We start from the raw sequence: 27,140 nt of genomic DNA on the forward strand, positions 1-27,140 counted from the left end.
AAGTTAAATGTGGTGAAACAGCTTTTATAGTAAAGACAAAGTGTTTTCATCATAAAAATTTATTTAGCAGTTTTGAAGAGGTTATATAATAGCGTATACAGCATTGTATAGTATATACACTATATAGCATATACAATAGTATGGTGTATATGTACTACAGTGTATACAGCATTCCAGGCCTGGGGCAGTGTTCGGTAACTGTATAATGTCAGGAAACCTAAAAGTTAGGAGATCGAGCTGATTGTATGTCAGTGGCAACATGTTTGGTTATGTTTTATTCAGGGCTTAGTGTAACTGCTGTTGCTACTGCATCAGGCTAGAGGTGGGATGTGGAGGATTGCTAAGGCAGGTGGAGTGCAAAATGCATGGTTGGAGGTCTGGAACTTGGAAGCTGGAGCTGTGGTCTGCAGTCAGCAGGTATTGTCACAGCTGCCCACTGTGCAGCCAGTGGGGGCCTTTTGTTAAAGGAAAGTGCTGGATACTGACTTCTGTGATGCAGCCTGAGACCTGATAGCGTTCACATGTCCCTTCTGGGTTGGAGTCAGAATTAGTGATATGACAGCTTGCTTAGGAAATTGGGATGACGCTTCCATGCGAAGGAGCCCTCAGCCAGTTGGGCAGTAATGCCAGTGGTGCTGAACTAGCCCTCTTCTTTAAGGCAGTAGTGCAAAGTGTTACATAAACACTGAAGCTTTACTGTGAGAACTCAAACTTCCAGTTATCCCTGAAGATGTATGAGAGGAAAAGCAGTTTTTGTGAAGGTGCTGCTCTGAGCCTGATGAGCTGTGTGGGGAACGGGCAGGCTGAGGGCTCCAGATTTCAGTTCCAGCCTAGGGGGACATGGAAAAGCAGTGACCTCTGCAGTTGGTATCACCTAGATTTTGGTTGGCTGTGTAGATATGAAAAAGTTGCTACTGTATAAAAATATCACTATACAGCAAGAAATGGGAGCTGTAACTTCAAAAATAATTAAAAAAAAATGCTGTATCCAAATCAGTGAAGTTAACGTGATGGGTTAATGAATACCTTCTGATCATAAACTTAAAAACAACAAAAATTCCAAATCTAAAACATAAAAGTTTCCATATCAACACCATTTCTTGTAGTGCATTTCTCATATTCAGCTATAAAGTATTTACAGGGTTTTTTTACTCATTTACACAATATGGCTTTAATATTGTAACACAAAGCATCAAAACATCTCAGAGTAAAATTCTTCATAAAACATTTTGAATATAAAGTTTGGCATTTAATTTGGCTGACAAAGCAGCAGCGTTTTGTTTTCTGATTGTGCTTTTTTGATGATGCCAAGCACAAATTTTGGTCATTTCCATCAGGGCTTAAACTCTATTAGAGTCAGAACTGCCTCTCTCAGAGCCCAGCTGAACATGTTTCATGAGCCACAGTTTCACAGACATCATGTTGGACCCGTGTGTTTGCCACTAAGGTAAGGAAGAGAAGGCCTTTCTTTTGGAACTTCAGTATTAAGACAAGAAAGCAAGATGCGTTTTGTGGGTTTTCTGAAAGTGCAGGTCTTTGGTAACAAACAAAATGAGCGAAGCAAGGAAGGAGGGGGCATTTTGCTGGGAACCGAGTCCAGCCAATTATACGGGCTGTGGTCAGACTGATGGAGGAAAGGGTCCTGTAGTGGTGGCACATTTCATCATCGAGAGTTCAAACGAGGAGCAACCTGCAGGAGAAGATGGACAAGCTAGGAACCATACTGAAAACAAAGATGCAGAAATGGTTCTAGTGCCAAAATATCCTTGAAACATGCTGAAACCTGGCCTGTAGAGTTAAGCTGTTTGTTATGCTGTGGGTAGGTAAAGAGCTCTCTGTGCTGAGGCACTGAAAGTGTCTGGCCTCAGCAGGAAACAAAAGCAGGTACTGGCTACTCGTCAGTGAGCAGAGTCCACAGCAGTCTTGTACGTCTCTTCCTGCGGGTACTGAAATATACTAAAACCTTCTCCCTAAGAGAAAGATGTTCTTATGGATGGTTTGAAAAGGCTGGGGAGGGGAAAAAAACACTTTGGGATGTTTCTTCTTAATATAAAAAGTCATTTGGTTTGTCATTACTGATAGCAGATAGATGGAGAGAGAAGTGTGGTCCTCACTGCAGCATGTGAATTCAATCTCCCTTCCTGTGCACAGCTGCCAGGTAACCCATGGAGTAGGGGAAGTTCCTGGCAGTGCTATAAGCTTGTGGGTTTTACAGGATTGGACTGCTTGGGTGAAGAGCAAGGTAGAAATGGTGAATCCAGTTCTGAGATGTGTCAGGCTGCAGTGAGATGGGGAGCTGGCCTTCCTAACCCTGCTGGCAGGGGACTGAGTGCAGTCTGAATAGGTTCTGGGTTTGTTACCAATCAGCCCTTCACCTCACAATAAATCAGCTGCGTATGTAGATGACTGGCAGGAAGACTACAAACAATTTAGGAAGGGAAGAACAACTGCATTTTTCCTGTGTTCTTAAATCTAAAACTTGATTTGCAACAGTATATCGTGAAAGAATCCTGTAAAAGAACCCAAGTGATTGACAGGATAATTGCTTGAGTTTGAGCAAGCCTGGCAGTCTCATAACTGCAAGAGAAGTGCAGTGCAAAACTCCAACTGGGGAAAAGGCTCACAGACCCAGGGCAGTGCATTCAGCAAGGGAAGGGGTGATGGTACATGTCTGTCTGCTGCAAGTACACTTGGTAGCAAAACCTGGGTTTGGATGTGCTGTAAGTGAGCTACTGCTTCTTACTGATCTTGGCCGGTACTCACCACGGTTAGATGGCCGTTCTTAGCTTTGGCTATGAGCAGTTCTGATCCTGATATAAAATCAATGATGCCTTCTTTGCCTTGTCCAACTGTGAATTTTATGCTGCAAAGAGAAACAGATAACAAACTTGATGAGTGTGGGTGTAGCTCTACCCTAAGTCTGCTGCTTCAGGGAGTGAACAAGCAGACTGCTGTTAGTTAAGATTAACTCTTCTTTGCCTTCTTAGTTAAGAATAATTAAATATGTTTTTATGATGCATTTCTGACGTGTTTCTGTAGCCCTATAATGCTGAAGCAGAGCTCTCCAGAACCAACACAAGAAAACCAAAGCAGCTCCTGAGAGGGGCTCTGCTTCACTCACCTGCCCTGGTTGATGTTGACGTTATTGACTTTGTCTGCCCGCATGGCTGTTTTTGTGAGTGTCTCGATCACGTGGTCACTCTGAAGTACAACATCTCCCTAGGAGAGAAAACCAGCAACAGTTTGTGATTGTGGCTTTTCAGTGATCGTATACCAAAATAATTATGTTGTAATTAACAGGGACAGAGCTATCTCCATGGGTTAGCGTGGAAAACACCTCTCAAGGCATACCAGGCTTGGCGGTGATCTGTGATAACACCCCCAGCAGTTACTTTATTTACAAGGTAACAGTAAAGGGACAGCACCGATCCTGTCAGTGCATCAGTCACTGGTGAACCCCATCTGTGAGCACACACAAATATGAGCAAAACCCAACTTAAAGCTGGCATGAAGTGAGTTACGTATGGGGGCTGCTCAACGGTGCACATCACCGGTGTGCTTCACTCCCCCACCCACCGCCACCCTGGATCTTCTGCTCTTTGTGCCTTTAGAACTTGTTCTAGAGATGGCTGGAGGGCCCCATTACCTTCTGTTTGTTATCCTCACAGTGCACGTGCAGCACAAACAAGTTATCGCTCAGGCTGCTGACGGAGATGCCTGCAACAGAGAATAGCTGTTTGACACCAACACAACAACACCAGGATTCCTGCACATGTTGCAGAACCTCTCCCAGGAACGCAGCAACTGTTGGTCCCACAGTGAGAAACCTGACAGCTGAGAAGCTGCACAGAAGCAGCAGTGCACTAAGGTGTCAGCAGAGAGGTTGCAAGGTGACAGACAATCAGCTTATAGCTGGGCTTCTTAACATGGAAAAGAAACTTTCAGGTGCCTCTGTCCATCAGGAGTAGGAATGCCTGTTCTCTGGATTTTGTTTAACATCTATTTCATGTAATAGATCTGATTAATGATGCCATTTGAGGCAGCCCAGCCCTAGCAGTGATGAACGTACAGCACTGCAGTAATCATGTCTTATGGGAGTCCCAGAACTCCAAATTAGTGTTGCCTATGGAAACTATTTTAAATGGTGACAGTTACAAACACAGTAGGTAATTGTGTTAGGATAACACTGAAATAATTAGCATGAAAATTGGCTGCAAGGAGGAAATGTAGCAATGCTGGGAGCTGGAGCTGAGGCTATGAAGTGAGAGGCTTTAGATAAGCCAAAGCCAAGTCATGTATCAGATTCGGCAATTTTCTTTCTCTCTGACCAAGTTCCCCCTCTAAAAGGACCACGTCAATGTCAAATATTCAGAGGGCTAAAAGCCAGTGTCCCAAGCAGCTGCTGTGTAATAATGGTGCAACTTCCCTGCAGTGGAGATGTGCAATTGGGAAATGACTTGAGAGGTTTCTGGGGAGATGAATTGAGTAATTTTTGTGACATTTTAAGGAATTTAATTTTAGAAAAAAAAAAGTCCAACATATTGCAGATTTAAAATACTTGTCAGTACAAGAGAATTCTATTCTTGTCCAGGACAAAGACCAACTGGTTATTTATTATTGTATTTTAACTGAAGTTATTTGTCAGGCTGACTAAAATCAAGTGAGCTAAACCCCATTTATGTTGGCAATCTCACCTGTCAGATTGGCGTAGTCAATCCGTTGTTTGATTTTGGAGTCTTCAACAATGATGACTGCATTTTGGGTAAGAAGCAGTTGCCGTGATCTTGCTTTGTATCCTTTCCGGTCATACTTGATCACAGGAACTGCATACTGAAAGAAGTGTTATCAGTGCTAAAAATGCAACTTGTGTAATTGGCAGCTACCTTCCATCTAGCCTAGAGAGCTTGCAGGAGGTACTAACCAGTGCTTTGTAAACTGGGAGTGAAGACAATCCTTTTGAGTCCTATTCTCAGTTCTGCCACAGACTTCCTTGTTGACCTAGAGGAGTTCTGAACAATAACTTGATGACTATGGCTGTCTGACTGTGCTTGAGAAATCTATGATTTAGCTTCAGTCTGCGTAGACTTCATCACTCCTTTCCTCTCCCCTTCAAGCATCTCAAAGCATCATGAACACCAGCAATGCAAGCTGCAACCCCTTTAATTCTAGCTGACAAACTTGCCCAAATCTCCCAATTGCATTTCTGAGCCACCATGTCCTCATGTAGACTATCTTCCAAGGTGTTATCAGCTTAATGTTAAGGTAAAATTCTTGCTATATTTTCTTCATCAATCTGATCTTCTGATGAAGACTTTAATTCTGCTGCATAATTATGAAAACTTGAAAAAAGCATTAGGACACAGGTCTTACCTTAATTGGTTCATTTTCTAAAGCCTGAAGGACTTTAGTGTTTATCTCTTCATTACCTAAATTAAAACCAAAGAGATGGAATAAGAAAAATTTCAAGCAAGAAAAGAGGAGATGAATCCCCCTCTTTCTTCTTCCTGTTCAACTTTGTAACACCTACTCACCAAGTCGAGTGTTGATGAAGAGTCTAGGAACACTCTGAGGGTAATTGTCTTTTTTACCCTTAAAAATCTCACTGGCAATTACTTTTTGTTCCAGCTGCAAGGACAAAAGATGTATTCTGTTAAGTAGAAAATCTTGCTTCAAATAAAAAATGTTTGACTTCAAAGAGCCTCTGTGGTTTTCTTTTTTTTTTTTTTTAAAGTCATCTACTTTTGAGCTGAATCATGTTAGTCAGAAAATTACATAAAGTCTTCCATATGCCCCCTATCTTTTCAATGGCTGTCCTTGCTTTAGGATAGAAATTTCACTTTTTTTGTTATTATTTGTAATTCTCAAAAATATATACCTCTAATTTGAATTTGTCAAAAGCCAGAGACCAGATGTGATGTCTACATCATGCCTTTGTTAAAAGGTCTCAGAATTCTTCTACTTCAGAGATCCTCTTAGCCTAGTTAAGCTAAACAATTTGTTTTCCTGCTTCGCCCTGTAGGATGTTGTTTTTTTTTCTCCCCTGCGGTTCAGATAGTTTTGCTGAAGCCTTGTCAGCTAATCACCATCTTTACTGAAATACTGACAAAAGAAGTTACAATGTTATTAGCACAGTGTAACACATTTATTACAGCTCCCCCATCTATTCAGTACTCTCTACCTTATCCTCTGACAAATAGTACAACTCAGCTAGGTGCCATTCAGTCCTGGGAGTTCTTGTTTAGAAGATGAGTCACCATAAACCTTTGGTCCTTTTTACAGTGGCAGTCTTCCAGGGGGTAAATATGACCAGTACTCTTAGCTCTAACTTCTGTTCCTTCAGAATGAGAATAAAACCAGGGAACGAGGAAACAGGAAATCCCTTTTGTTTTTGTATAGAGCAAACAGACAGGAGATGATTTACAGGTAAAAATGTGGATAAAGGATACTCATAAGCCTTGTTTGCTTGGGAGAAGAAAGTGGAGCTGTTTCCACCTCCAGCTCAGTAATGGCTGGTATTAATCCTGTGTCCTTAATCACAGGCTCAGCCACTAACTAATCCACAGCATTTTATTACATGCCCTTAAGAGTTTACAGGCCTTCATAAGCAGTATGATATACAATCCAATTAAAAAAAAACGTTTAAAGGCAACTATTACCATCATCTCTCAAAACAGTTTAGATGAAACTGTTCAATGTACATGTTTCCTATTAGTTCTCTTCATTGATTTTTTTTTAATATAAAATAAGAAAATACAGCTACCCTAAGACTAAGATGAATCAAATGTCAGTATAATTTTTAATCTTTTTATCTAGAACAACAATGCAACTGTATGGAACAATACAACATCAGAATAGTCTGAATGAACACAAAGTTGTTGGGTACCTGTTGCTTCCACTCTGGGCTGATTCTCTTGCAGTAGGTCCAGACCATGTTCTGCATGCAAAGCTGTCGCAGGAGCTGGGACGCCTGAAGGAGGTTTCACACAGTAAGTAAAAATAGCTCAAACTGACAAAGCAACTCAAACAGTGAAAAAAAGACAAACAACTGCAGAAAACCAATGGCTGAATTAAGATACTGTGTTGTTACTGACGATCACTTTTCAAATTAGTTAATAAAAAGTCTATTTTCCACCTTTCTAAGACAGTTTGTCCCACAACATTCTCCATCTGGTTTAGAATTAAATGGCAATTTAATAACATAATTATTCTTTAGAATATGGTTTAGAATTAATGGAAGAAACTCAGTATGTTTTAGAATAATCAATGGGTTATTCCAGCTACCTTAGCTGTCCAGAGGGAACTTAATTTGGTCAGAGGAAAAAGAAAATTTCAGAAATGGATGGGAAGAACACTGGAAAATAGTGTTGCAACACCTCCAAATTCTCAAGCGTTCTGCACTATAACTCTCAAAATTTTACAACTATGCTAATTACACACGTGATGGTATTTTGACTAATTCTACTTGTAGAGATGCTAATGCAATGTGAAACCTGAGCGAGAACCTGGTTCTTTCTTGCTCTCATAGCAGGCGGCTCCCCCCAGGCCTTTGGTGGCCCGTGGTCTTCCATACTGCCATTTGTCTCCTCCGACTCGCGTATCATTCATCTGACCCTGGTGCAGTTGAGCCTACCTCACAGAGCGATGGAGGAGGAGTTGGCCATGATTTGTCTAAAACGTTCTTTGGTAAATTACGCTTGAGGTTCATCAGGAAGGAAAAGCGGATGTAATCAAGGAAATACTCATTCTCTGGGCAGCGAGGGTGATTCCGGTAAATAAAACCCTTAATGAATCTGAGGAAGAGGAAAAAAAATAGGAGATTTGTCAAAACTGAAGATATTTAGAGGTCTCTTCCAATCCAACCACATCTGGGTCCCCAGTGAACTTTCAGATATAGCCAGGGTAAAAGGTGAATTAACATAAAATCAATGGAGAATTGTGAGATTTGGGTCAGTCCCCAGAATAGACATCAAACTTGAGAGGAAAAGGGAACTGCAATTTATAAGAAAAAGGAACTCAATAAAATGGAGTGGATAACCAAGAAGAGCTGAGTGCCAAAATGGAAGTTTATATAATAATAAAAAAAATAGGCAAAGCAAGTTTTTTAATGTCTGTTGCATCTGCAGTCAGATTAGCCAAACAGACAGCCTTGCCCATTTTCAGACGTGCTTACTCAAATATTTGTCACAAAATAACTTCCTATGGTTGCTTTGAGATAACAGAATTCTCATTTCCTGAGCTTTATTTAATAATAGTTGTAATTTATTAATAAAAATCTCTGACACTGTAGCAACAGGTAACGTCATTTGCATCACCTCATTGTTAGCAAGTAAGTACCCATTCAATGGGCTGAGGCTACTGTTCACACACCTTCTGATAGTCTCTACTGCCCACTTCTTTTTGGCAGCTTTTCGGCGTCCCAAGGTTCCCCGCCACCAGGACTGGATTGCTATTGCTAAAAATACAGACATTTTACACTAAGTGAGCTCCTTCATACCGATATTGACTTCACACAAAACTGGCAACAAACAGTGCTTATGTATGTACTCTGAAATAAAACAAAAACCCAACAGCCGTCACAGTGACACATGGGAAAGAAAATAATTGAAATTCTTAACAATATAACACAATGGATAAATGGCAGTAAAAAGCACTGGCAGATGGAAACTGCTGTATGGGGGCTGCTGCGTGAACATGAGTTAAGCCTATTCTCGTACTCAAAGAGTCTCAAAGACTAACATGGAAGGAATGGGTATGCAAACATCTCCCATTCTACTTCTAGCAAGGTTTCAAGGATTTTTCCTTCTCACACACCAAAATCAAGTCACCTTTAACTTCTCAATACAGCAACGGCCACTTCAAACCATGAAATGACATAGCACTTTCTCCCTCATACCTGAGTGTTTCATGTGCAGGAATTTTTTTCGACGGTAGAAACCTCTCCACGTGGCCTGCATTTTTGTTGCTGAAATGATAAGAGAAACAGCAATTTGAAATCACAACCAAGTGTATTTTGATACAAAAAGGTTAAACTGTTCAAACAAAAAATAATGAATAACTACAATAAAAAAATATCACAGACCAGACAGCTAACTGTCCATGAAGCTACTGCAGTGTGTGTGACTCACCCAGGCTCTGCTTCCTCACTTCCAGAGCATCTTCCGTTGCAAACAAAGTCTTGGGAAAGCGGATAAAAATCTTTGTTCTAGAAATAGAAATTCAGAATAATGTTTAACGTGCAGGAGAAGTTTGCTTCCTGCCCTTAGCATTCCCTTTGGGATCTCTAATCTTTTGCCCACCCATTAAACAGAGAAGCTTTATTTAAAAGCAATGACATTAATGTCCAATGATTCATAACCTCAAATTGAGAAAACACGAGAACTGACCGTCCCATTTTGTATTCTTCCTGTTTGTAGCCAAGATGTTTCACCAGCACAGCCACGCCATCATGGGGCCGTCCATCCCACGTAGGCCACGTTTCTGGACAAAGTGATTTGTACCTGTGGATTGACAGCAGAAGAAATCTTAGGGAGAGAAGTAACAGAAAGGGAGAGAGGTCATTCTTCTCTCTCCCTTAAAGAAATAACTCTTTCAGGTATCAGGGCTGCTCTTTGCTTTTTGGAACACTTCCCTGGCCTCAACACCTGTAGGACCAAGACCAGGGGGAGGGAGCAGCAGGGAGAGATAAGGCAATCCTACCTCTGCAGAAAAACTTCGTATTTCCTTCGATATGCAAAGCCAGCTCTCCGCACTCTGAGGTTCTCCATCAACCCCAGGTATTTCACTTGATGTCGGATTAGCACTTCATCAAATCGATCTTGAGAGAGTATGAAAACAGAGAAACTTCATTAGTGTATAGTTGTCCATTCATGCAGAAAAGGGAAATATTCAGTTCAGTTCAGAATCATTTTATCTTACAGTTATCTTTAACCTCTACCCCATCCTCATGGTTCAAGTCACACACAACTTATTTTGTGACTCTTGTCCTTCCCTCTTTTAGTATACATTTACATTTAGTTCCAGAATAGAATTTATCCTTTAGGATATTCTAAGCAGACAGGAGGAGGAAATGAGGGAGAATAAAATCATTAAAAGGAAGTTATGTAGGTTCACTATTCTTGACTTCAAATACGACCTCATTCTGTCACTTTACCAAGACCAATGCCTCCCTTCTGATTCCTGGCTGGTACTACCACCACCCCCTACAAGAAGCTCTAGCACAGACCCAAAATGAAAACCGTTGCAAGACTTATTCATTTGAGCTCCTTTCTGTGCTTCACTGCCTGGAATCTAGTGGTTGGTATAGCTGTTGTAGAAAAGCACACAAGTGAAGAGTTAACCACAGCCATACCAGCCTGTTTAGCATCGTTAGGTTTCATGCATCGGATGTAGGACGGTTCTTTGGACATCAGAATTTCCATGAGTTTAGAGAGGCTGTTTTTAAACTGAGTTGCTGCCTAGGAGAAAAGAAAGAAAATCATGTATGACGTGATGACTTACATCCAGTACTTGTGACTGCAGAACAAACCTCACAGTCCCCCAGCTTTAAAGGTAAGAGGCTTGTATTTAGGTTACCATGTTAGACAGGACGTATCTTTAAAAAAGAGGAAATAGCCACACTTCCACCCAGCTCTTGTATCCTTACCGTTTCGGGTCTCTTTTTGTCTGTCAGCTCCGTCCTGTCAAAACACTGATTTATGATAGGATTCTCAGAGTTGCACATGGTCTGTGGAGAGACATTTTCAGAGCTAAAGTACAGAATGAACTTCAGAGAACTTTTAGAGCAATGTGACAAAATGGTTTTGGGTTGTTTTGTTTTTAATAAAACAAACTCCGAACACTTCAATTTGTCTTTTCATAATGCAGCCCTACGGACATGCATTCTCCAGCTGGAGATTAAAAGAACCTTTTCCCTCAGATGCCACCCCATTTTGAACCTGCCTCCTTGTTCTGCTGCTGAGTATTGGAAGTACCCTGCATCCATACTCACCTCCTTCAGGTTCCGAAAGAGAAGGTCATTGTTTTTATCTAGAAAACCTGGAAGAAAAAGAAACCACTCAGGCTGCCACCACTGTTCCACAGAAATTTCACAACAAGGCAGGAATTTGAGATGGGAAATTAATCTGGTTAATCAGATGATACATAGAACTACTGTATAACTAGATTTGTCTTTGCTACCTAGTAAAGCTGTTTTAATTCAGAGGGCAGGGGATGAAAGGAGGAAAAAGGAGTGAGAGAGAACTGAGATGATGCACACACTTACCTGCAACACTGTAGGTGACCTCTCCAGCATAGTGCAAAAGCCGAAACTCTTCCCGCCCTAAAGACTTGCGAGTTTTTTGGTCAGCAAGCTTGTGCCTGGAGAAAAAGTGAAGAAACTTCATGAGGAACAAACGTTTGTTTCATGTGGGGAATCACCTCAAAAACCACTACGGTATATGATCCTAGAGTGGGACTAGATGAGCACAGGACGAAAAAAATAAATTACACTTGTTGATCTTCAAGACCAAAAGTAAAAAAAAAAGGTGAGTTATCAACCAGCAAATCATAAAAATGTCATAAAATCTATTTATGTTTATTTCTGATAGATGAACTTTCAGCTTCCTGGCGAGGTTGCAGAGTGTGTCTGTGTGTACATGAAATCAGAGTAGAGGTAGCAGGCAAGAGGGCAGTGAAGATGTTGGCAGCAGGCTAGCATACTTGTGGGATACCATTCAGACCCCAATCTGAGCAAAGCAGAACATTCGGATAAGAATAAAAAGAAATTTGCAGCTCCAAAACCGAGGCAGGCTAAAACATGGAATTCACATCCATGAAACTGGAGTGGCAGCAACAGAATAGGTTACCAAAGTCAAAGAAGTGTCTGGGAAGATGTGAATGAAGGTGAATTAGTAATGCCTTCATTCCAAAAGCACCAGCACTGCTAAAATCATTCTAACGCAAACACACCTCTGAACACTAATGTTACCAGCAAAATTCTGCTGCATGTCCTAGTTATTTGTAGGCTAGACTTCAGGCATCAGTTGTCACCCCCCAGAAAACCATTAATGCTGGGCAATAATCTGGTCCGGTACACCAAAACAGAGTTTGTCACACCTGCAGTACTGGGCCAGACATCAGAAGAGCCAAGAAACTGCAATCCTGCCCAATTCCTTGGATAGTAGCAGCTGGATGCCAGCAAGAGACTGGTGAAGAGGCAAGCTAGCAACAGAAATCTGAGGACTGTTACATGTCTCGCTCAGGCTTGGACAACGTGTAAGTACAGAAGAAGATTCAGTGCATAAATTGGACGTGGTCTTTTCCTGCCAGTCTAACACATCTTTCCTTTTTTCTTCAATTCTGTTTTACTTGCTTATTCAATATTATCTTAACTCACAGTCTAATCTCTTTGCAAATTAAAACACCGTCATCTTTTATGTGGGGCCCCGTTTATCTAGGATGCTACTGCCATAAACACAATGCATTATAAAGTTACCCAGCAATAATTAAACCTGTAGGTTCTATCACACTTGGATCCTACCAGTAAAGATGCCCTCAGCAATATGAACACTCACGTGAGAAAATGGGGGTGGTTCTTCACAGTTTCCTCCAGTTTCTCCAAGAACGTTGTATCTGTGGCATCCCCAGGTCTCAGACACTCTTCGTCCTGAAAACACACACATCCTAGTATTGATTTCTTTCTGTGCTTGTACTCATACAGGCCAACTCTAATTATGTCTCACTGAAACACTGTCCCAGCTTCACCCTTTGGCTTTTTAATAGGTAGCCCACCTCATGCCTTCATTTCATTAACTCAACAAATGAAGAATTGTTGAGTTGAATAGGAGCACAAGCTCCTCCTCCCAGACTGCCTGGACTGGAAGTTTCTTTGCTTTGGACAGATGGGTCTGATACAATATGACTTGTAGCAGTGTCACTGTTCAGTGTATCATTGCTCTTCCCACCTGCCCAGTCCTAATGTATATTTAGTCCCTTTTTCTGTGTTCTTCCCCTTGATTTCCACTCCACTGCCCCAGTGTTTCATTTTAAAAGGTCATGTCAACTTACCAAAATAGAAATGATGCCTTTGAACTTCTCTTCCACCAAATCACAAATGATTTTGTTATTGAAATATTGAACTGGTTCCCACTGCAAAGACAAGACATCACATTTGGGTGACAACTGTTCTTGACAGGAAAAAATGTGAAAATTTCAGAACATTTTAGACAGCACCTTATTTAAATAACCAGTGTTATTTGAAATGTAAAGCTTTTTCACTCATCACATTTGTTTTCTTAACAGTCCCTTTTAAAAGCATCTTTTGTTTTATCAAAGTAAAAGATTGGAATGGCATTAGTTGCTTCTAGCTGTATTACACACTGTTACTAAGGTAGTTTGAAAAGAAACTTAAAAGAAAATCTCTTTAAATCATGTACTTTGGAGACTATTATTAAAGCTCCTTTTCTAATCATCTGTCCTTGGCCTGCTGGAGGTGCTAAGAAGACAGTAGGAGTGATGATGTTGGCTCTTACCGCTATGCCTTCTGACTCGTATTCCTCTTGTTCTGACTTTAATGTGAGCTCTATGAAGAGCTGTTGCAATTTTTCATTACAATAATTAATACAAAATTGCTCAAAGCTGGAAGCAAAAATCAGAAAAATAATTAATACTGTATGACAAGTAAAATAAGCTATAATCAAAGGACAGTAGCTATGTGTAATCAAGAGAAATGTAAGAGAATTATTTAGTGAATCTATATTTATTGAATTCATTATTTAGTGAATCTCATGAAAGAGGAGGGAAAAACAGACATGAGGAGTGGAACGCTAAGAAGCAGAAAAACTACACGTTCAGAGTCTTGGTTCATTGCTATCTGCCAGAGTTAGGTTCCAGACTCTGACATAATCCTATACACTGCTCTACAGCTGTGTTTTCCCATTCACACCACCACATAAAGATGCCAAAACAACAGCCACAACTACGCCAGAGAGCTGGACAAAGGAAGAAATTCTTTATTCAGAGGGTGGTGAAGCACTGGAACAGGTTGCCCAGAGAAATGGTAGATGCCCCATCCCTGGAAGTGCTCAATGCCAGATTGTTCAAAGCCCCATCCAATCTGGACTAGTGGAAGGTGTCGCCCTTGCAGGGGCATTGGAATTAGATGATCTTTAAAGTCCCTTCCAACACCAAACCATTCTATGATTCTATGAAAGGCATGGCTCAAGCTAGCACATGAACATGCCCCCAAAAGACATCAGTCTCTAAAATACCAGGGACATAAATAGCTGTAAATGCTAAATATTATCTGAATGCCCAAAGTGTTAGAAGATCTGTCAATACTAGTTATTCAAGCTGATTTCCTAAAGCTGAAAATTCATCTCCTTCTCTCTTACTAAAATTACCAGAGATGGATTAATGTCTTATTTCACAATGGAGAGAAAACACTATAATGGAGTCATGCACAGCTTACTCAAAATCCGAAGACACTAATGAAAACAAACCTGTTGTGCTGGAAAACCTCAAATCCATAAATATCGAGCAATCCTAGAACTGTTGTACTTCTCCAGCCCGGAAACTCTCCTTCCTGTAATAGAGCAAAAAGTAAGTGTTTGTACGTAGTCACACAGCCAGTCACAGCTACAATCCATGACTGGATCTTTTGCATTTAGTTACAGCATATTCTCCTTACTCTCTTCTTAGTGGAAAACAAATTAACTTGGAAATCACTGTAAAGCATGCAATAACTTTGTGTTGCAGCTTAAAGATTTGAAACTGCCTTTCACACTTGGTTGTCTATCAACAAACAACAGATTTGTTTACCTTGTAAGCAAGAGACTTGTTAACCTTGTTCACCAGCCAAGAGAAAGTGCGTCCATATATTGCTTTAGCAAGTGCATCCCTTGCATAGGCTGCCTGCTCCAGGTTCAGGGGACTGATTAGCTGCATACAAAAGGAGAAAAAAACGTCATTCAACAGCCATTCCATTGACAGATTAAGTTTCCCTGGCTTACTGTTAATAAAGAGCTGATGGTATTGCACTAGTTTAATTTCCATATGCCTCCCAGATCCCAATTCATGTTCTTACCTCCTCCCCTTTCGCTATGATCTTCTTGTGGATCAGTGCGTCTCGCAGAACAGAGCCCTCAACCGCTAGAAGCTGCAAAGCAGTAGAATGTTAAATTTATTTATGAAGCAGTACATTCAATTCATAAATACTGGTCTTAAGAGATCAGAAAGGCTAGTCCACAAAATTACAGTCCAGTGAAACAATCCTGTGTTTCCCATTCACACTGCAAGCCTTTTTGCAATGTCAGTCATTCCATTTCCTTCTGCACACCAACTCCTTTTTGCCATATAACATAATAGTTTGGTTTGACTGCTCTGGCACAAAGAACTGACTGAGCAAAGCCATGAATAGACTTCTTTAAAACTCGTCTCCAGAGTAGGTCTATTCCTATCCCACTGCCTGAAGGCAAAAACCTCACGTCAGTGGTGGATCAAGTGGTAAATAGAGAAGTTGTCAATTAAAAAATGTTAAAAAAGTAAAAATATATAAAAATATAAAAATGTAATGTATATGTACAAAAATGTAAAGTAAATGTATAAAAATGTAAAATATTAAAATGTTTAAATGTTAATATTTGCATTGCAATTACATCAAATAAAAGCACATTTTTAACAACTTCCAAATCATATTCTAAATGATGATAATATAATGCTACCATGTTCAAAATAAGGAAGCCATACTAATTCATCTTTAATGTAATATATCTCTAACTGGTGATACTCACCCTAGCCAGATATTTAATCTGATTCTCTGTAGTGACCTGAGCATTTCCTTGCTCATCTGCAGCAAACTGCACATTCCCCAGATGCAGAACACTAGCCACGATGCTCAGCAAGTCCTATGATGGAAGCAACAGGCAGAAATCAGGCATGGATACAGAATGAAACAGCAGTGAGATTTCTGTGTTAGTGAACACACTGCAAACACTCATTTTGTATTTTGTTTCACAATTTTTGCAGGGAACGCATGCACTCTAAAGGCTGCCTTTGGTTAGAAATAAATCAGAGCAGAAAAATTCTCAAGAGAGGGAAAATCAGCTGTGCCGTCAAATAAGTCTTACCTCCACCTCATTGTCATTGAAGCTTATAATGGACAAGGCTCTTCGCACAGTCTTCCAATCATTTTTATCATTTATGGAACTGACCCTTGCACAGTGACCCTAAAAATACAGTTTGATAAAAATAAGTATATCATTACCAAAGGTATATTATGCACAATGCACTTCTGCCATATGTTTCTTTTCATAGGAGCTATCTCAGTGTTTCTTTTGAAGTGAGGAAATGAAGATATAAAGTCAACTGAGGATACATTTGTCCTAAAATATAACAATATCCTAAGAATTATTAATTAATACACACCTTTACTAAATAGTGATACTGTTGTGGGTTCTTTTCAAGGCCTAGCCTTCGCAGTAAGTCTTCTTCCCCTCCTTCTAGCAGCTGGTAGAAAATGTGGAAATTCCTCTCGCCATGATTTTGGTGCACAACTCGAGATTTCTCCAGGAGGTAGTTCAAGATGTGGCCCCCAACAGGAGCGCCCTAAATCAAACCAGATACATTGAAACAATTCATCAACAGAGAGGAAAATATTTCTGCTTCTTTGGCAGTCTGTTCAACGACACACAATCACAAAATGATTGACTACAAAAAGGCAGAAAATCTTTTGTTACTTTGTATCACAAGATATATTTTGGCAAATGCACATCAATTTGAGGTTTGAAGCATACATAAAATGAGCTATCAAGTGAAAATAATACACAATTATATAGAACACGGCTACAGCATGTATTGAATCATATCCTGACTTGCATATTCCTCCTTCTCAGAAGGGATTCAACACAAAAAATAAAAAAATTCAGGGTGTGGAGGAATTACATATTGAGAAGTTTAAAGGACTATGATACATCTAGCTACTCGGTTCCTGCATTACATTCATATTCCTAGTGTGGGGTAGTTTGAATCAGAATTGAAACAAACACTATGCAAAGTTACTCAGGACAGAGATTATTTTCAGTCCACAGCTGACTAATGTGGAGTTAGTTTGGGAGTATCCATTTCACAGTGCACATGTACCTCAGAAACAAGAGGACTTATTCTCACTCTCACTATATAGAGGGATGAGGGGAGAAAGAAAGGAAAGTGTCTTCCATAAAAACCTCTGGAACCAAACTTCACTCCCAGACTGCTCACATGGTCAACAAGGAAATACGCATTCTATGCACACATCAGTGCAAGAAAATATAGGCAACAGAGATCTGTTATGAGTGGGACCCATTCTGGAGTATAAAACAGATCTGAAGTTACCCTGTAATCAAACTGCACATCCATGTATTTCCCAAATCGGCTGGAGTTATCATTCCGAAGGGTTTTTGCATTTCCAAAGGCCTAAAATGAGAAATGATTACAGAAAAATAAATCAGTATCAAATAACATTATTTATATACACTTTGGTGAAGATGCCAGTTATCTATTTATGGCCATTAAAGTTTAGGTTTGTCCTTTTTGCAAGGGAAAGCAAGAAGGAAACAGATTACCACCCAAAATACTAATGCTGATCTTTATGCCCAGTGCAAGTATTGCAGATGAAACATGCCCCTAAAAACAATTCCACACCCCCAGCAAATTTATTTTAAGGCCAATTCACTGCTGACAGCATACGTCATGCCTGACAATCTTTTCAAAGCTTCCTCTTTCATCACAGCTATTTGCTTGCAGTAATTCATTTGCTTGCTGCTCACAGCGGGCACTAACCTAACAGGCCTAGGCCTGTCAGGGTTTTCCCACTCATGGGGAGCACACCTTTCCCTGCACACTGCACAGGGTTGAGTAGAACAGAAATATTAAAGGGAATTACAAAGGCAGCTCACGACTGGACACTAGAGGACACCACAGCACTAGAAAATGCACCCACAAATGCATTTATCAGAGGGCAGAGCTGACCACGGGAGATGTGTCAAGTTCTGGCTTTGCAAACTTATGCAGCACACCAGGACTCTTCCCGCTTCAAATCCCTCTCTCTCCCCTGCAGTCTGGCCACTTCTGAATTGCTCCTGGTGGACAGGAAAGGGCCAAGTGAGTTTGGCAGCCAATGACCATTTCTTTGGCTTGGAAGCACGCTGGGATTCCCCTGTGTGCAGTACAAACGATCCGCCCACACGGTGTGAACCTGTGTTCCCAGGATACACTATCCACGCTGTACAGACAGCTTAATCATGCCCAGTAGGGTCCAGCTGCCTCCACCCCCTCAGCCGGAAAATGTGAGTACTGCTGCTATGACTCAATGTCAAGCTTCAGTGCTGCAGACTCTAGAATTACCTCCAGGACAGGGTTGGATTGTAACAGGCGATCCTTCACCGTCTCAACCTGCTGACTGGCTGGGCAGGTCACCGCGTAGTACTGCAGGATCTTCTTGGTGGCCTCCGTTTTGCCAGCCCCGCTCTCCCCCGATATCAGAATGCACTGATCCTTCCTCTCCATGCGCAGAGAGCGGTACGAATTGTCTGCAATAGCGTAGCTACGGAACAACGACAACCAGACATTAGTTTGTTTCCACAAATGAAGGGCTGAGACTCCTCAGCTAAGACCATCCTGTAACGCAAACTCCTAACGGAGACACCTCAAAAAGAAATGCACGTCCATGGGTTGGGTAAGAGCATATTGCTGTGAACGCTTTCAGACATCTCTGTGCACATCTTAACCGCAGGGCCAAGTTTCTGCAGGGTGATAACAAATCTAAAAGCTAAATTCCCTTAAAAACTGTTCTTTTGGAAAAGGTCTTCATGTTATTTAAATCATTTGACAGTGAATATGGAAAGCTATGAAAGGGAAAAGAGTTAAGCCGTTTGTTCTCCCTGACCATTTCACCTACTCAGGTGAGAATGTTTACTGAAAAAAAAAAAAAAGAAAAAAAAGACTACTTGGTACAGATAAACTTAATTTTCTAAATAAACATGATTTCTTGACATGGGTACCCAGGATAAAAAAAACTTTGCATTCAGAAAATTTCTTGTTTTCCACTGATCTTTATTCTAGATTATCTTTTAAGTGATGACACAGGTGGTCACAATTGCACTTTGCTATCTGGGTGGCTCCTATTACGTGGCTCCTGAATAGCCCAACCAACCTCTTGTAGCTTCTCTCAGATTATAAAAAGAACTGGATTACGCCAGAACAGACTGCTAAAACATCCAGCAGGCTACATTAAGCAACCATCCAGCTAAGGCCAAGCACTACCCAAAACACCAAACGCCTCCTCCTGCCTGTGTACAACCAGGGTTTACTGCTGCTGTCCCTCAACTCCTGCCTCTTCCTTCATTTTTTTTTCTCTCTGCTGTTTTCCTCCATACAGTTGACCAGACAGGTTCTTTTACCAAAAATTACACACTTTTACAACACCAGAGTGCAGGAGGATAAGTTTGACAAACATTGGTAGCAAGTGCTTGTGGAAGGAGAGAGAAGAAGGACCAGATGCAATGGGAGGGGATAAGAGGAAAGAGGAGCATTAGCCCTTCAAAATACACTCATGTAAGACCTTGGTAATAAAATCCTCAGCTGTCCTACACATGGTTATCAAGCACATACCCTGTCTTCATACAATTCATACACTTGACAACCTTTTAATAATTATTGGGTTTTGCTTCTTCTTCTTTTTTTTTTTTTTTTTTTTTTTTTAAATCTTGTGCTGTAAAATTAATTAAAAATGATCACACCAAAATAACAGCCATGGCCTCCTCAAGTCTATTAATACTTGGTGCTAAGGCAACACCGCTGAGCTACCTAGCAACACAACTGCACACTTACCCCACTAAATTCATCAAGTCCTTCTCTTCCCATCCAAACTCTGTCTCTGGAGTATTTTGAAAGTGAAACGGTCGAATAAATATAAATTCAATTTAAATTTTATGAACTGCCTCTGGATTGCCTGTCTTTACTGGGGGAGTTTATGGTACTTGTTGAAGCAGAACGCTAACAGTCATGCACACCACTTGCAAAATCCCCTTTACTTAAAAATGTTCACTGTCCCATTTGCAGCCACCATCTCTGAACCCCGCAGCAGGCTATAAATAGGACAGGATGTGACACAGCAGCCTGGGAAGTATGCTGTGTTTCAAGACCACAGGGCTACATTTTCCCCTTTGAATGACTACATGTGATGCGCTTCCCAGCAAACCCTGTGCTCAGGCCAAGCTTCAACGCTTTTGACACTGAAGTAGCAATACTTTCTAGAATCGGCTTAGAGTAAGAGAAATAGTAAAAAGAAAATACACCTGAAATACTCCAAAAAGAGAAGCACTGAGTACTACAGCACAGATAACTCCAGAGCTCTGCAGAAGATTTTAAAATGCATAAATAATCGAATGATATAATGTTTTTTAATGGCATGGTAATGACAGTTAACAAAGAATACTCTTTTTCCAGTTGGAGCAGCACTGGTGTTTGGTATCCCAGCTCTCAAGGGTTTTTACTTACGAGCTGCACATTTTACAATTTCTCCTGGGACTAGTTACAGCAAGGAAGAAGACAGCTTAAGAAATAATCAGCTGCTTTGTGATTTAAATCACTTTGTGTAGTGCTCACAGAAATTAAAGCAGAGCAGCCTAGCCCTCCACGTCACACATCAACATTGCCATCGTGCTCAGTCCTGCACTTAGTGCACACACATAAAAAGGTAGCCACAGTCCCAACAATTTTCCTGGGAGTCACAAAGTTATCATCCCATGACAAAGAAGCCAGTAAGAGCACCTAGATCACAAGCCAAAGTGATGAAGCCCGAGGCATGAGCTGCTACCTCTGCACCACCTCCATTGCTTCATCAGGAACTGCCTGACGCTGATTTGAGCAACTGCTGATAACTTTTTTGGGGGAAGGTCTCTCTTATTTAGGGCATCCGCATATGAACAGAATGTGCTGACACACATAGATCAAGGGGAGAACTCAGCAGATTTGAATTCTGGGGTTTTCAGGTCTAACCATCTCCCACACAGATCCACCAAAGAAGCCTGAAACACTACAAAAATCGCATTTTTACCCTAACAAATACAACTTCAAATATTCAAACTTTCCCAAGTAATGGCGTTTCTCTCCCCCTCTGTGCTCATAGCGCATTCTGTTTTCCTTACTCTTTTGGGTTATGTGCCAGTAATAAGAAACAATCCAAATAGTTTGCTCAAAAATAATATCATCTGCTCTTCCAAGACCTCTTAAAAAAAAAAAAAAAAAGAAAACACACAAAAAAAAAGCCTCCAAGAAGTGCTCAGAATTTGGTCCTTGGCTCTGAAAGAAAGCATTTTTGAGCCAAATGTCCTCAGCTCCCAGTCATCTTTCTCTTTCAGTCTGACAAAAAAAATTCAAATGCTTTCAAAAATAACTTTCAAACCTCAAACTTTTTTTTTTTTTTTTTTTTCGAATGGGAAATTGGGAATGCTCACCACGCCAGACCATGTAAATAAATACATTCCTTGTTCCAACAAGGCTCATGGTATCTTAGCAACAGGGGAAATACCAGATAAATATTGGTCAGGCAGTAACAGGAGAGGTAGGAAAGAAACCACCGCACATATATACATACTCTTTCCCCTAGTTAGCATTATGCTGAATGAGCGATGTAGCAGGAGGGGAAACTCACGATCCGGACATGCAGACCCCAAGTAACCTTGGAACAATGAACTCCTGTCCTGCCAGGGCTGGGTAAGCAGCTCTGTTCCTCCAGCCAGGAAGGAACCACCTCCCTTTCCAAATACTGCTCTTGCAAAGGCAACTCATCCTCTTTGGAGAGAGAAACAGGAATAGAAAGAGCCATACACCACACCCTCTAAAAGATCCTTTAATGCCGTAAAAATCATAGGGATATATCTGGGACAAGTCCTATTTTCTTGCTTTCACACGTCATTACTGCACACGCCGGTGTGGGAATGGCACAAACTACGCTGTTTACCCACAGGCCACTCACAGGTGAGGAGAAACTTCATAGAAGCTGACACCGCGGTATCGCTCCATGTTCTGTTTACTGTAGATTTCCAGTTCCTTGTATGGATTAACAGACACCAAAACCGAGCCAATGTATGTCTGAAAAAGAAAGCACAAAATGAAGAGGTTACATAAGGACTAGCAGTGGATTTTCCCTGAGAGACCAGAATTGCTCAGAAAGCTCCTGTGGTTGACAAGTCCTGCCTGCAGCACGGGATGGGCTAAGGCCCAAGGGTGCTGAAGAAGTGACCTCCTCATGAAGAATGACACTGCAGGAATTGTGCTAGACCCCTCATCCTTGCTGGAAAAACAGCACCTATGCATGGTTTTTGTGCTTCTAACAAGCAAGAATACCGGATTATTTCTCATATACCATCTGGGATTAGGTTCAAGCCTGGGGTTGCTGAAAGCCCACCACAGAGTGAGTTCATGAAATGGAAAAATGTGGTGTGAGTTGGCTTTTCAGTGCTGGAAGGACCAGTAAATGCCAGTAGACCTCAACTGGATCACTGCAAAAGAGGCTCTTACATGAATTAACATTACACTATCCCAGTCTTGTTCTGAGATTATCAACTACGGTCTACTCAAACTGATACCATTGTCTCCGAATCCCTACATCTGCTGTATCAAATACCCAAATTCAGGTCACTTGTGAAGACTTTTGTTTCTGCCCCTCTGTTACTCACATAGATCAGATTCTCCTTGAAGCGCTTACGCAGATTTTCGATGAACGCTGCTTCGCTGGTGAAGTTCTCCAGCAGGACAAAATCCTGCACCCCCACGCGGTCGCGGGCTGTCAGAGCGCTCTCCATGGTCAAACGAACACCGTTACTCCCTGCTCCCTGCAACCAAAAGCAGAGGAAGGTTGGGACGTGTGTTTTTCTGTGCAGCACTGAGTCCATAAGAATGATTAACCACAATTACTCATGGACAACCTATAAATAGGAGAGGACATTAGAATAACCCTACTGTTGAAAATGTTAGATCATGTATACTAACTTTATCAGTTAGTTTATAATTATTTTGATGGAAGACAAGCCGGCATTAGGGAAAAGTTATTGCTAAATTTCCAACCACTTTAAATAAATCAATTAATCAAACAAGCATTTCACATGAAGAGAATAAAAGTAGGATTTCCTTTCCCAGGCATCCTTCAACAGGAGTGAGACTGAAAAGTGCTCTCCTCTCTCCTGTTCCTTTTCTCTCTCATAACGGGAAGTCATAAGGAATCTTTTATGACTAATGATGATTCATCTCATGAGCAAATGGCTTCACATTACTGACCAATTTAAAAGCTTTAGCAAGATACCCAATGGGAAATTCTGGGAAAATTCAGTAGTAACAGAAAGGGGCACTTCGGCATCCCATGCCACTGCTACAAATTTAGACCGACACTAAAATCTATCCCACATATCAAGCAACTTCTACTCCTGACACTCTTTTAAAGGTTACATCTTCAGCATGATGTGGTTCAGACACAGCCATCTTTGGAAAACATAGGTCTGCTGACTTCTTACTTCATTCAACCTCACATACTAAAACAGGAGGAGGAAACATGCTCGAGTGACTCAGTCACTACTTGCAGGGAAAATTTCTAGTAAACGCAATTAGACCCGACAGATAGACGATGTATGAGGTGACGGCGAGAGACAATACAGAAATCAGAGACGAGATACAACATATTAAACAATTTGCCTCACATCTGGCTGTGTTTCCTTATGGTATTAAATCCTCCTTACTTTGCAAACTCCTCACAGCAGGCACCTTTCTCTTAAATCGTTTCCCTAAAGCACTACTGCATTTCAGAGCATCTCTTGTTGGGATATTCCCATCACTGACACAAATGCCATTGGAGCTTGTCCCTAAATGGGCTCATGCACTGACAGCAACACCCAGTCACCCTCTCCTGCAGGGGCTTTACACACCAGGCATGCAGGACCGCTGCTGAAACACTGTCCTCCAGCCCGAAAACCCTGCACAATGATGTAGATGAGTTTTGCTGACTCACGTTGCCAGGTAGTTCCTTTCTGCTCCTTCTCAAGATATAATAGTGGTCAGAGCACAGGGACTGATGGCGTGCAGGGAAAAAAAATGAAAACCTTGGTCAGAAGAAATCTTAGCTTAAGGTTTATTAAGTAGTAATAAAGAGAAGTCCCGATGAAGTACAAATTTGGGCTGAAATAGGTGCAAATTCCCTCAGCTTGCAGTTGCTCAGACTTACCAGTCATTTGCAAAAGAAGTTTTGCCAAATTATGCAAGTTATAATTGGCTTCTTTCCTGAAAGCCCAACGCCTGGGCATAAGTCATCGCATGAAACTAGCAGCTTTCAGAAAGAAAAATTAGCTCCTCCAATTTGCTACTAGGAAATCTCAAATCCAGATCCACCCTAATGGCTCAAACTGTATCACAGGGAAACACCATTTAAATTTTCCTTTTTATTTTGTTTTAAGTTGGTCTCATAGTCTGGAAGGCCTGATTTGTAAGCTTTCAAAAGTCAAGTCTGGGAGATTTCTGCAGGTACTGTCATAAGTAATCCTTTTTAAATGTCCAAACCTTCCAAGCCAATTCCTCCATGCCTTCGACAAAGCGTTTTGTTGGCTTTTTTCTACCCTCTTTGCCAAGACAAAAAGGAAAGGTGTAAGCCCTGGAGAAGAAAGGTGGTGAGATAGAGGACAACACTGGCAAACAAACAGGGATAAACTACACACAGATAAACTCAGCCTAGGAATTAGAAGGCTTATATCATAGCTGTGTAATTCTGGAGCAGCTTTCAGACAAGGTAGTGGGAACGAAAGCAGAAACAGAAGAAAATCCATAGTTTGCAAGTGGCTGAGCTTATGAATACAGTTTTAAAACAGCTGCCTCAAAAAATGACTGAGGAGAAACTTCCACCCTCGCACAGTTAATCCAAGTTTATATAATCCTGAAGACTTTCACAGAAAACATCACTTAGCAGTTTCAGCAGCTCTTTCATCAGCCACTCCCTCGAGCTCGGGACAAACCGATCCCAGCTGTAGGCATCCAGCCTAAGGAAGAAGCAAATCCATCCCACTTCCAACACAGAACTCTGTACTTCGGCCGCCTCCTCCGGGACAGGCATTTAAGCCTAAGTAGCTGTCAGTTTGCTCCGTGCTTTCTTCCTCTCATTGGAGTTCCATCTCTCCCAGTGAGAAGAAAATAAATACCCCAGAATTTTGGTCCGTTAAAAAAAAAATATATGCAAATTTTCAGCAATAATTAAACATGACCCGGTTCTGTTCTCCCCATGATACAGTCAGATTCTCCAGAATTTAGTCAGTGCTATACCCTCCCAAGGCTAAGTTCAATGCAAATACAATACATCAGTCACAAACAACTGCTGAGCAACGTGCTCCTCTGTGCCACCATCTGATCGTTTGCTTTATTGCTTAGGCCCAAGCCTACCACCAACTTAAAATGTCTACGTTAACCATTTCACTACCATTAACTTCAACAAATGCCATGTTGATGGGGGTAAAAATCAATCCTTTTTTAAAATGGAAATAGAAAAGTCATGCAGAAGGAAGAGAGTGGATAAAGATGCCACTATATTGGAAATGATGACCGTATGTTCCTACTGACTGATGAGTATGACAGTGAGGCACTAAGTAAAAATAACTAAAATGACAGTTATTTTAAAAATCTGTGTGGCTGTAAAAAAAAAATAATCAGGTGGCTGTAAATTAATGCTAGAAAATCCTGGCTAGGGGTTAAAAGGATGTTACAGTGAAGCTAATTAACTTAAAGCAGCAACAGGACTCACTCCCTTAGCACCTCTGCAGCAGAACTTGCTTTTAATAGATAGATTTATCTCTGCCAAAACACCTCTGGCTGACGTACTGCTCATTTACAACATCCTCTGGCCTGTGCTATGCAAAAGGTTGGCTTGGACAATTCTGAAAGCCCTGTGGTAGGGAGCATGTATTCCAGATAATTAGAAGAATACGGGCTGTGAGGGTCCGATTTGGGCTTTCCTTGTGAAAATCACTTTTCCTAAGAGCACAGAGGGAGCCAAGCTGCTGTCACAGTAAGAACGCAAGCAAAAGGGGCTGCCCCACCTGCCCTCTGTGCAGCTGGCTCTAGCACTTTTACAATATGCTAGACTAGAAATCTGACCTGGAATACTGGAAATTTGACCTGGAATAACATTAACTCAATTTTTACATAAATTATTTTCATCTAGGTTGTTTTCCCACATATAATCACTTACACCGCTGACAGGTATGGTGGCACAGCACTGGAACCAAGCGAGATGGGCAGGAGCAAGCATTTCAGCAGCAGGGCCAGTTTAGGCCATTGCCAGCTCTTTGTGAAACTACCACCTGAGAGGTAAGTTTCCACCAAAAGGAGAGCATCCCCTCCTGTGGATTTTGCCTCCATGGCATGTGTTAATGCAAGCAATTACCTGCCTCTGAGCAGAAGCGATGAAAACACAACAATAAACCACTAAACCAGCAAACAATGAGCAGATGAAAAGACCGAAAGACCAAGGCAGTTTTCTGTCAACTCAGTGAGTCGAATCACCTTACCACAGGATCAGGTGAGTGTCAGACCCGGGGCAAGAAGGAAAGGGAGCACAGATGCCTGACAGTAGCATGTAGCTAGGTCACCTCAAACACGAGTATCCTCACCCTGCCTACAGGTCTCAAAAGAGGGACGAGGCTAAGGATCCCTGCCTTTGTAGGATATACCATGGTAATGCCTTACCTCGGGCCTCTCACACCCAGCATGGGCTGCAAGCAGGGAATTGCAAAAATCTGAGCAATCTCCACCTGATCTTGGTGCCTGTGGGCTTAGGAGTGCTGCTGTCTTCTCTTTCAAACTCATCCTTCCTCCCTAAAATCACTGTCCTAATGGTCACTCCTGCTCCGGAGAATACAAGCTGACCGTGGCCACCGCATTTCTTGAGCCCGTCCCCAGGTAGAGCTCCAAGGGACTCATTCCCACACTATTTTAACCCACTCCTTGCTTTTAATCTCTTCTCCAGAGCTGTCAGCACAACAGTGGCTCGCTGCCAGGAAAGGAAAAGCCGTCACTCCTGAATGGTGGGCCCGAGCCAGTGCAATTACCAAAGCAGTGCTACTTCCACATGCCTTTTTCTTCCGTGTGATTAC

General features: G+C 41.4%; 1 protein-coding gene across 6 annotated transcripts in view; it reads right to left on the minus strand.

Annotated features, from left to right (window-relative positions):
- Positions 1 to 47: 47 nt before the first annotated feature.
- Positions 48 to 27,140, minus strand: part of MYO1C (myosin IC) — a 56,435-nt gene continuing 29,342 nt past the window's right edge. For 5 of the 6 annotated variants that reach the window (XM_084299703.1, XM_084299705.1, XM_084299707.1 and 2 more), the window contains 31 exons: positions 22,695 to 22,850; positions 21,992 to 22,107; positions 18,358 to 18,556; positions 17,347 to 17,427; positions 16,402 to 16,581; positions 16,104 to 16,202; positions 15,768 to 15,881; positions 15,062 to 15,133; positions 14,797 to 14,916; positions 14,478 to 14,560; positions 13,509 to 13,614; positions 13,045 to 13,125; positions 12,552 to 12,643; positions 11,261 to 11,355; positions 10,988 to 11,034; positions 10,643 to 10,723; positions 10,349 to 10,454; positions 9,697 to 9,814; positions 9,384 to 9,497; positions 9,126 to 9,202; positions 8,894 to 8,962; positions 8,368 to 8,452; positions 7,631 to 7,790; positions 6,884 to 6,967; positions 5,532 to 5,625; positions 5,371 to 5,426; positions 4,695 to 4,830; positions 3,647 to 3,717; positions 3,122 to 3,219; positions 2,764 to 2,863; positions 48 to 1,690 (listed from right to left, as the gene is read on the minus strand). In XM_084299703.1, the coding sequence (XP_084155829.1) occupies positions 1,664 to 1,690; positions 2,764 to 2,863; positions 3,122 to 3,219; positions 3,647 to 3,717; positions 4,695 to 4,830; positions 5,371 to 5,426; positions 5,532 to 5,625; positions 6,884 to 6,967; positions 7,631 to 7,790; positions 8,368 to 8,452; positions 8,894 to 8,962; positions 9,126 to 9,202; positions 9,384 to 9,497; positions 9,697 to 9,814; positions 10,349 to 10,454; positions 10,643 to 10,723; positions 10,988 to 11,034; positions 11,261 to 11,355; positions 12,552 to 12,643; positions 13,045 to 13,125; positions 13,509 to 13,614; positions 14,478 to 14,560; positions 14,797 to 14,916; positions 15,062 to 15,133; positions 15,768 to 15,881; positions 16,104 to 16,202; positions 16,402 to 16,581; positions 17,347 to 17,427; positions 18,358 to 18,556; positions 21,992 to 22,107; positions 22,695 to 22,820 (3,087 nt within the window). In that variant the 5' untranslated portion in view covers positions 22,821 to 22,850 and the 3' untranslated portion in view covers positions 48 to 1,663. Of the gene's footprint in view, positions 1,691 to 2,763; positions 2,864 to 3,121; positions 3,220 to 3,646; positions 3,718 to 4,694; positions 4,831 to 5,370; positions 5,427 to 5,531; positions 5,626 to 6,883; positions 6,968 to 7,630; positions 7,791 to 8,367; positions 8,453 to 8,893; positions 8,963 to 9,125; positions 9,203 to 9,383; positions 9,498 to 9,696; positions 9,815 to 10,348; positions 10,455 to 10,642; positions 10,724 to 10,987; positions 11,035 to 11,260; positions 11,356 to 12,551; positions 12,644 to 13,044; positions 13,126 to 13,508; positions 13,615 to 14,477; positions 14,561 to 14,796; positions 14,917 to 15,061; positions 15,134 to 15,767; positions 15,882 to 16,103; positions 16,203 to 16,401; positions 16,582 to 17,346; positions 17,428 to 18,357; positions 18,557 to 21,991; positions 22,108 to 22,694; positions 22,851 to 24,016; positions 24,051 to 27,140 lie in introns of those variants that run through there. The other variant, XM_084299702.1, reaches the window with a different exon arrangement.

Source organism: Netta rufina (assembly GCF_964035555.1).
Source record: "Netta rufina genome assembly, chromosome: 21".
In the NCBI taxonomy this organism is placed as follows: domain Eukaryota; kingdom Metazoa; phylum Chordata; class Aves; order Anseriformes; family Anatidae; genus Netta; species Netta rufina.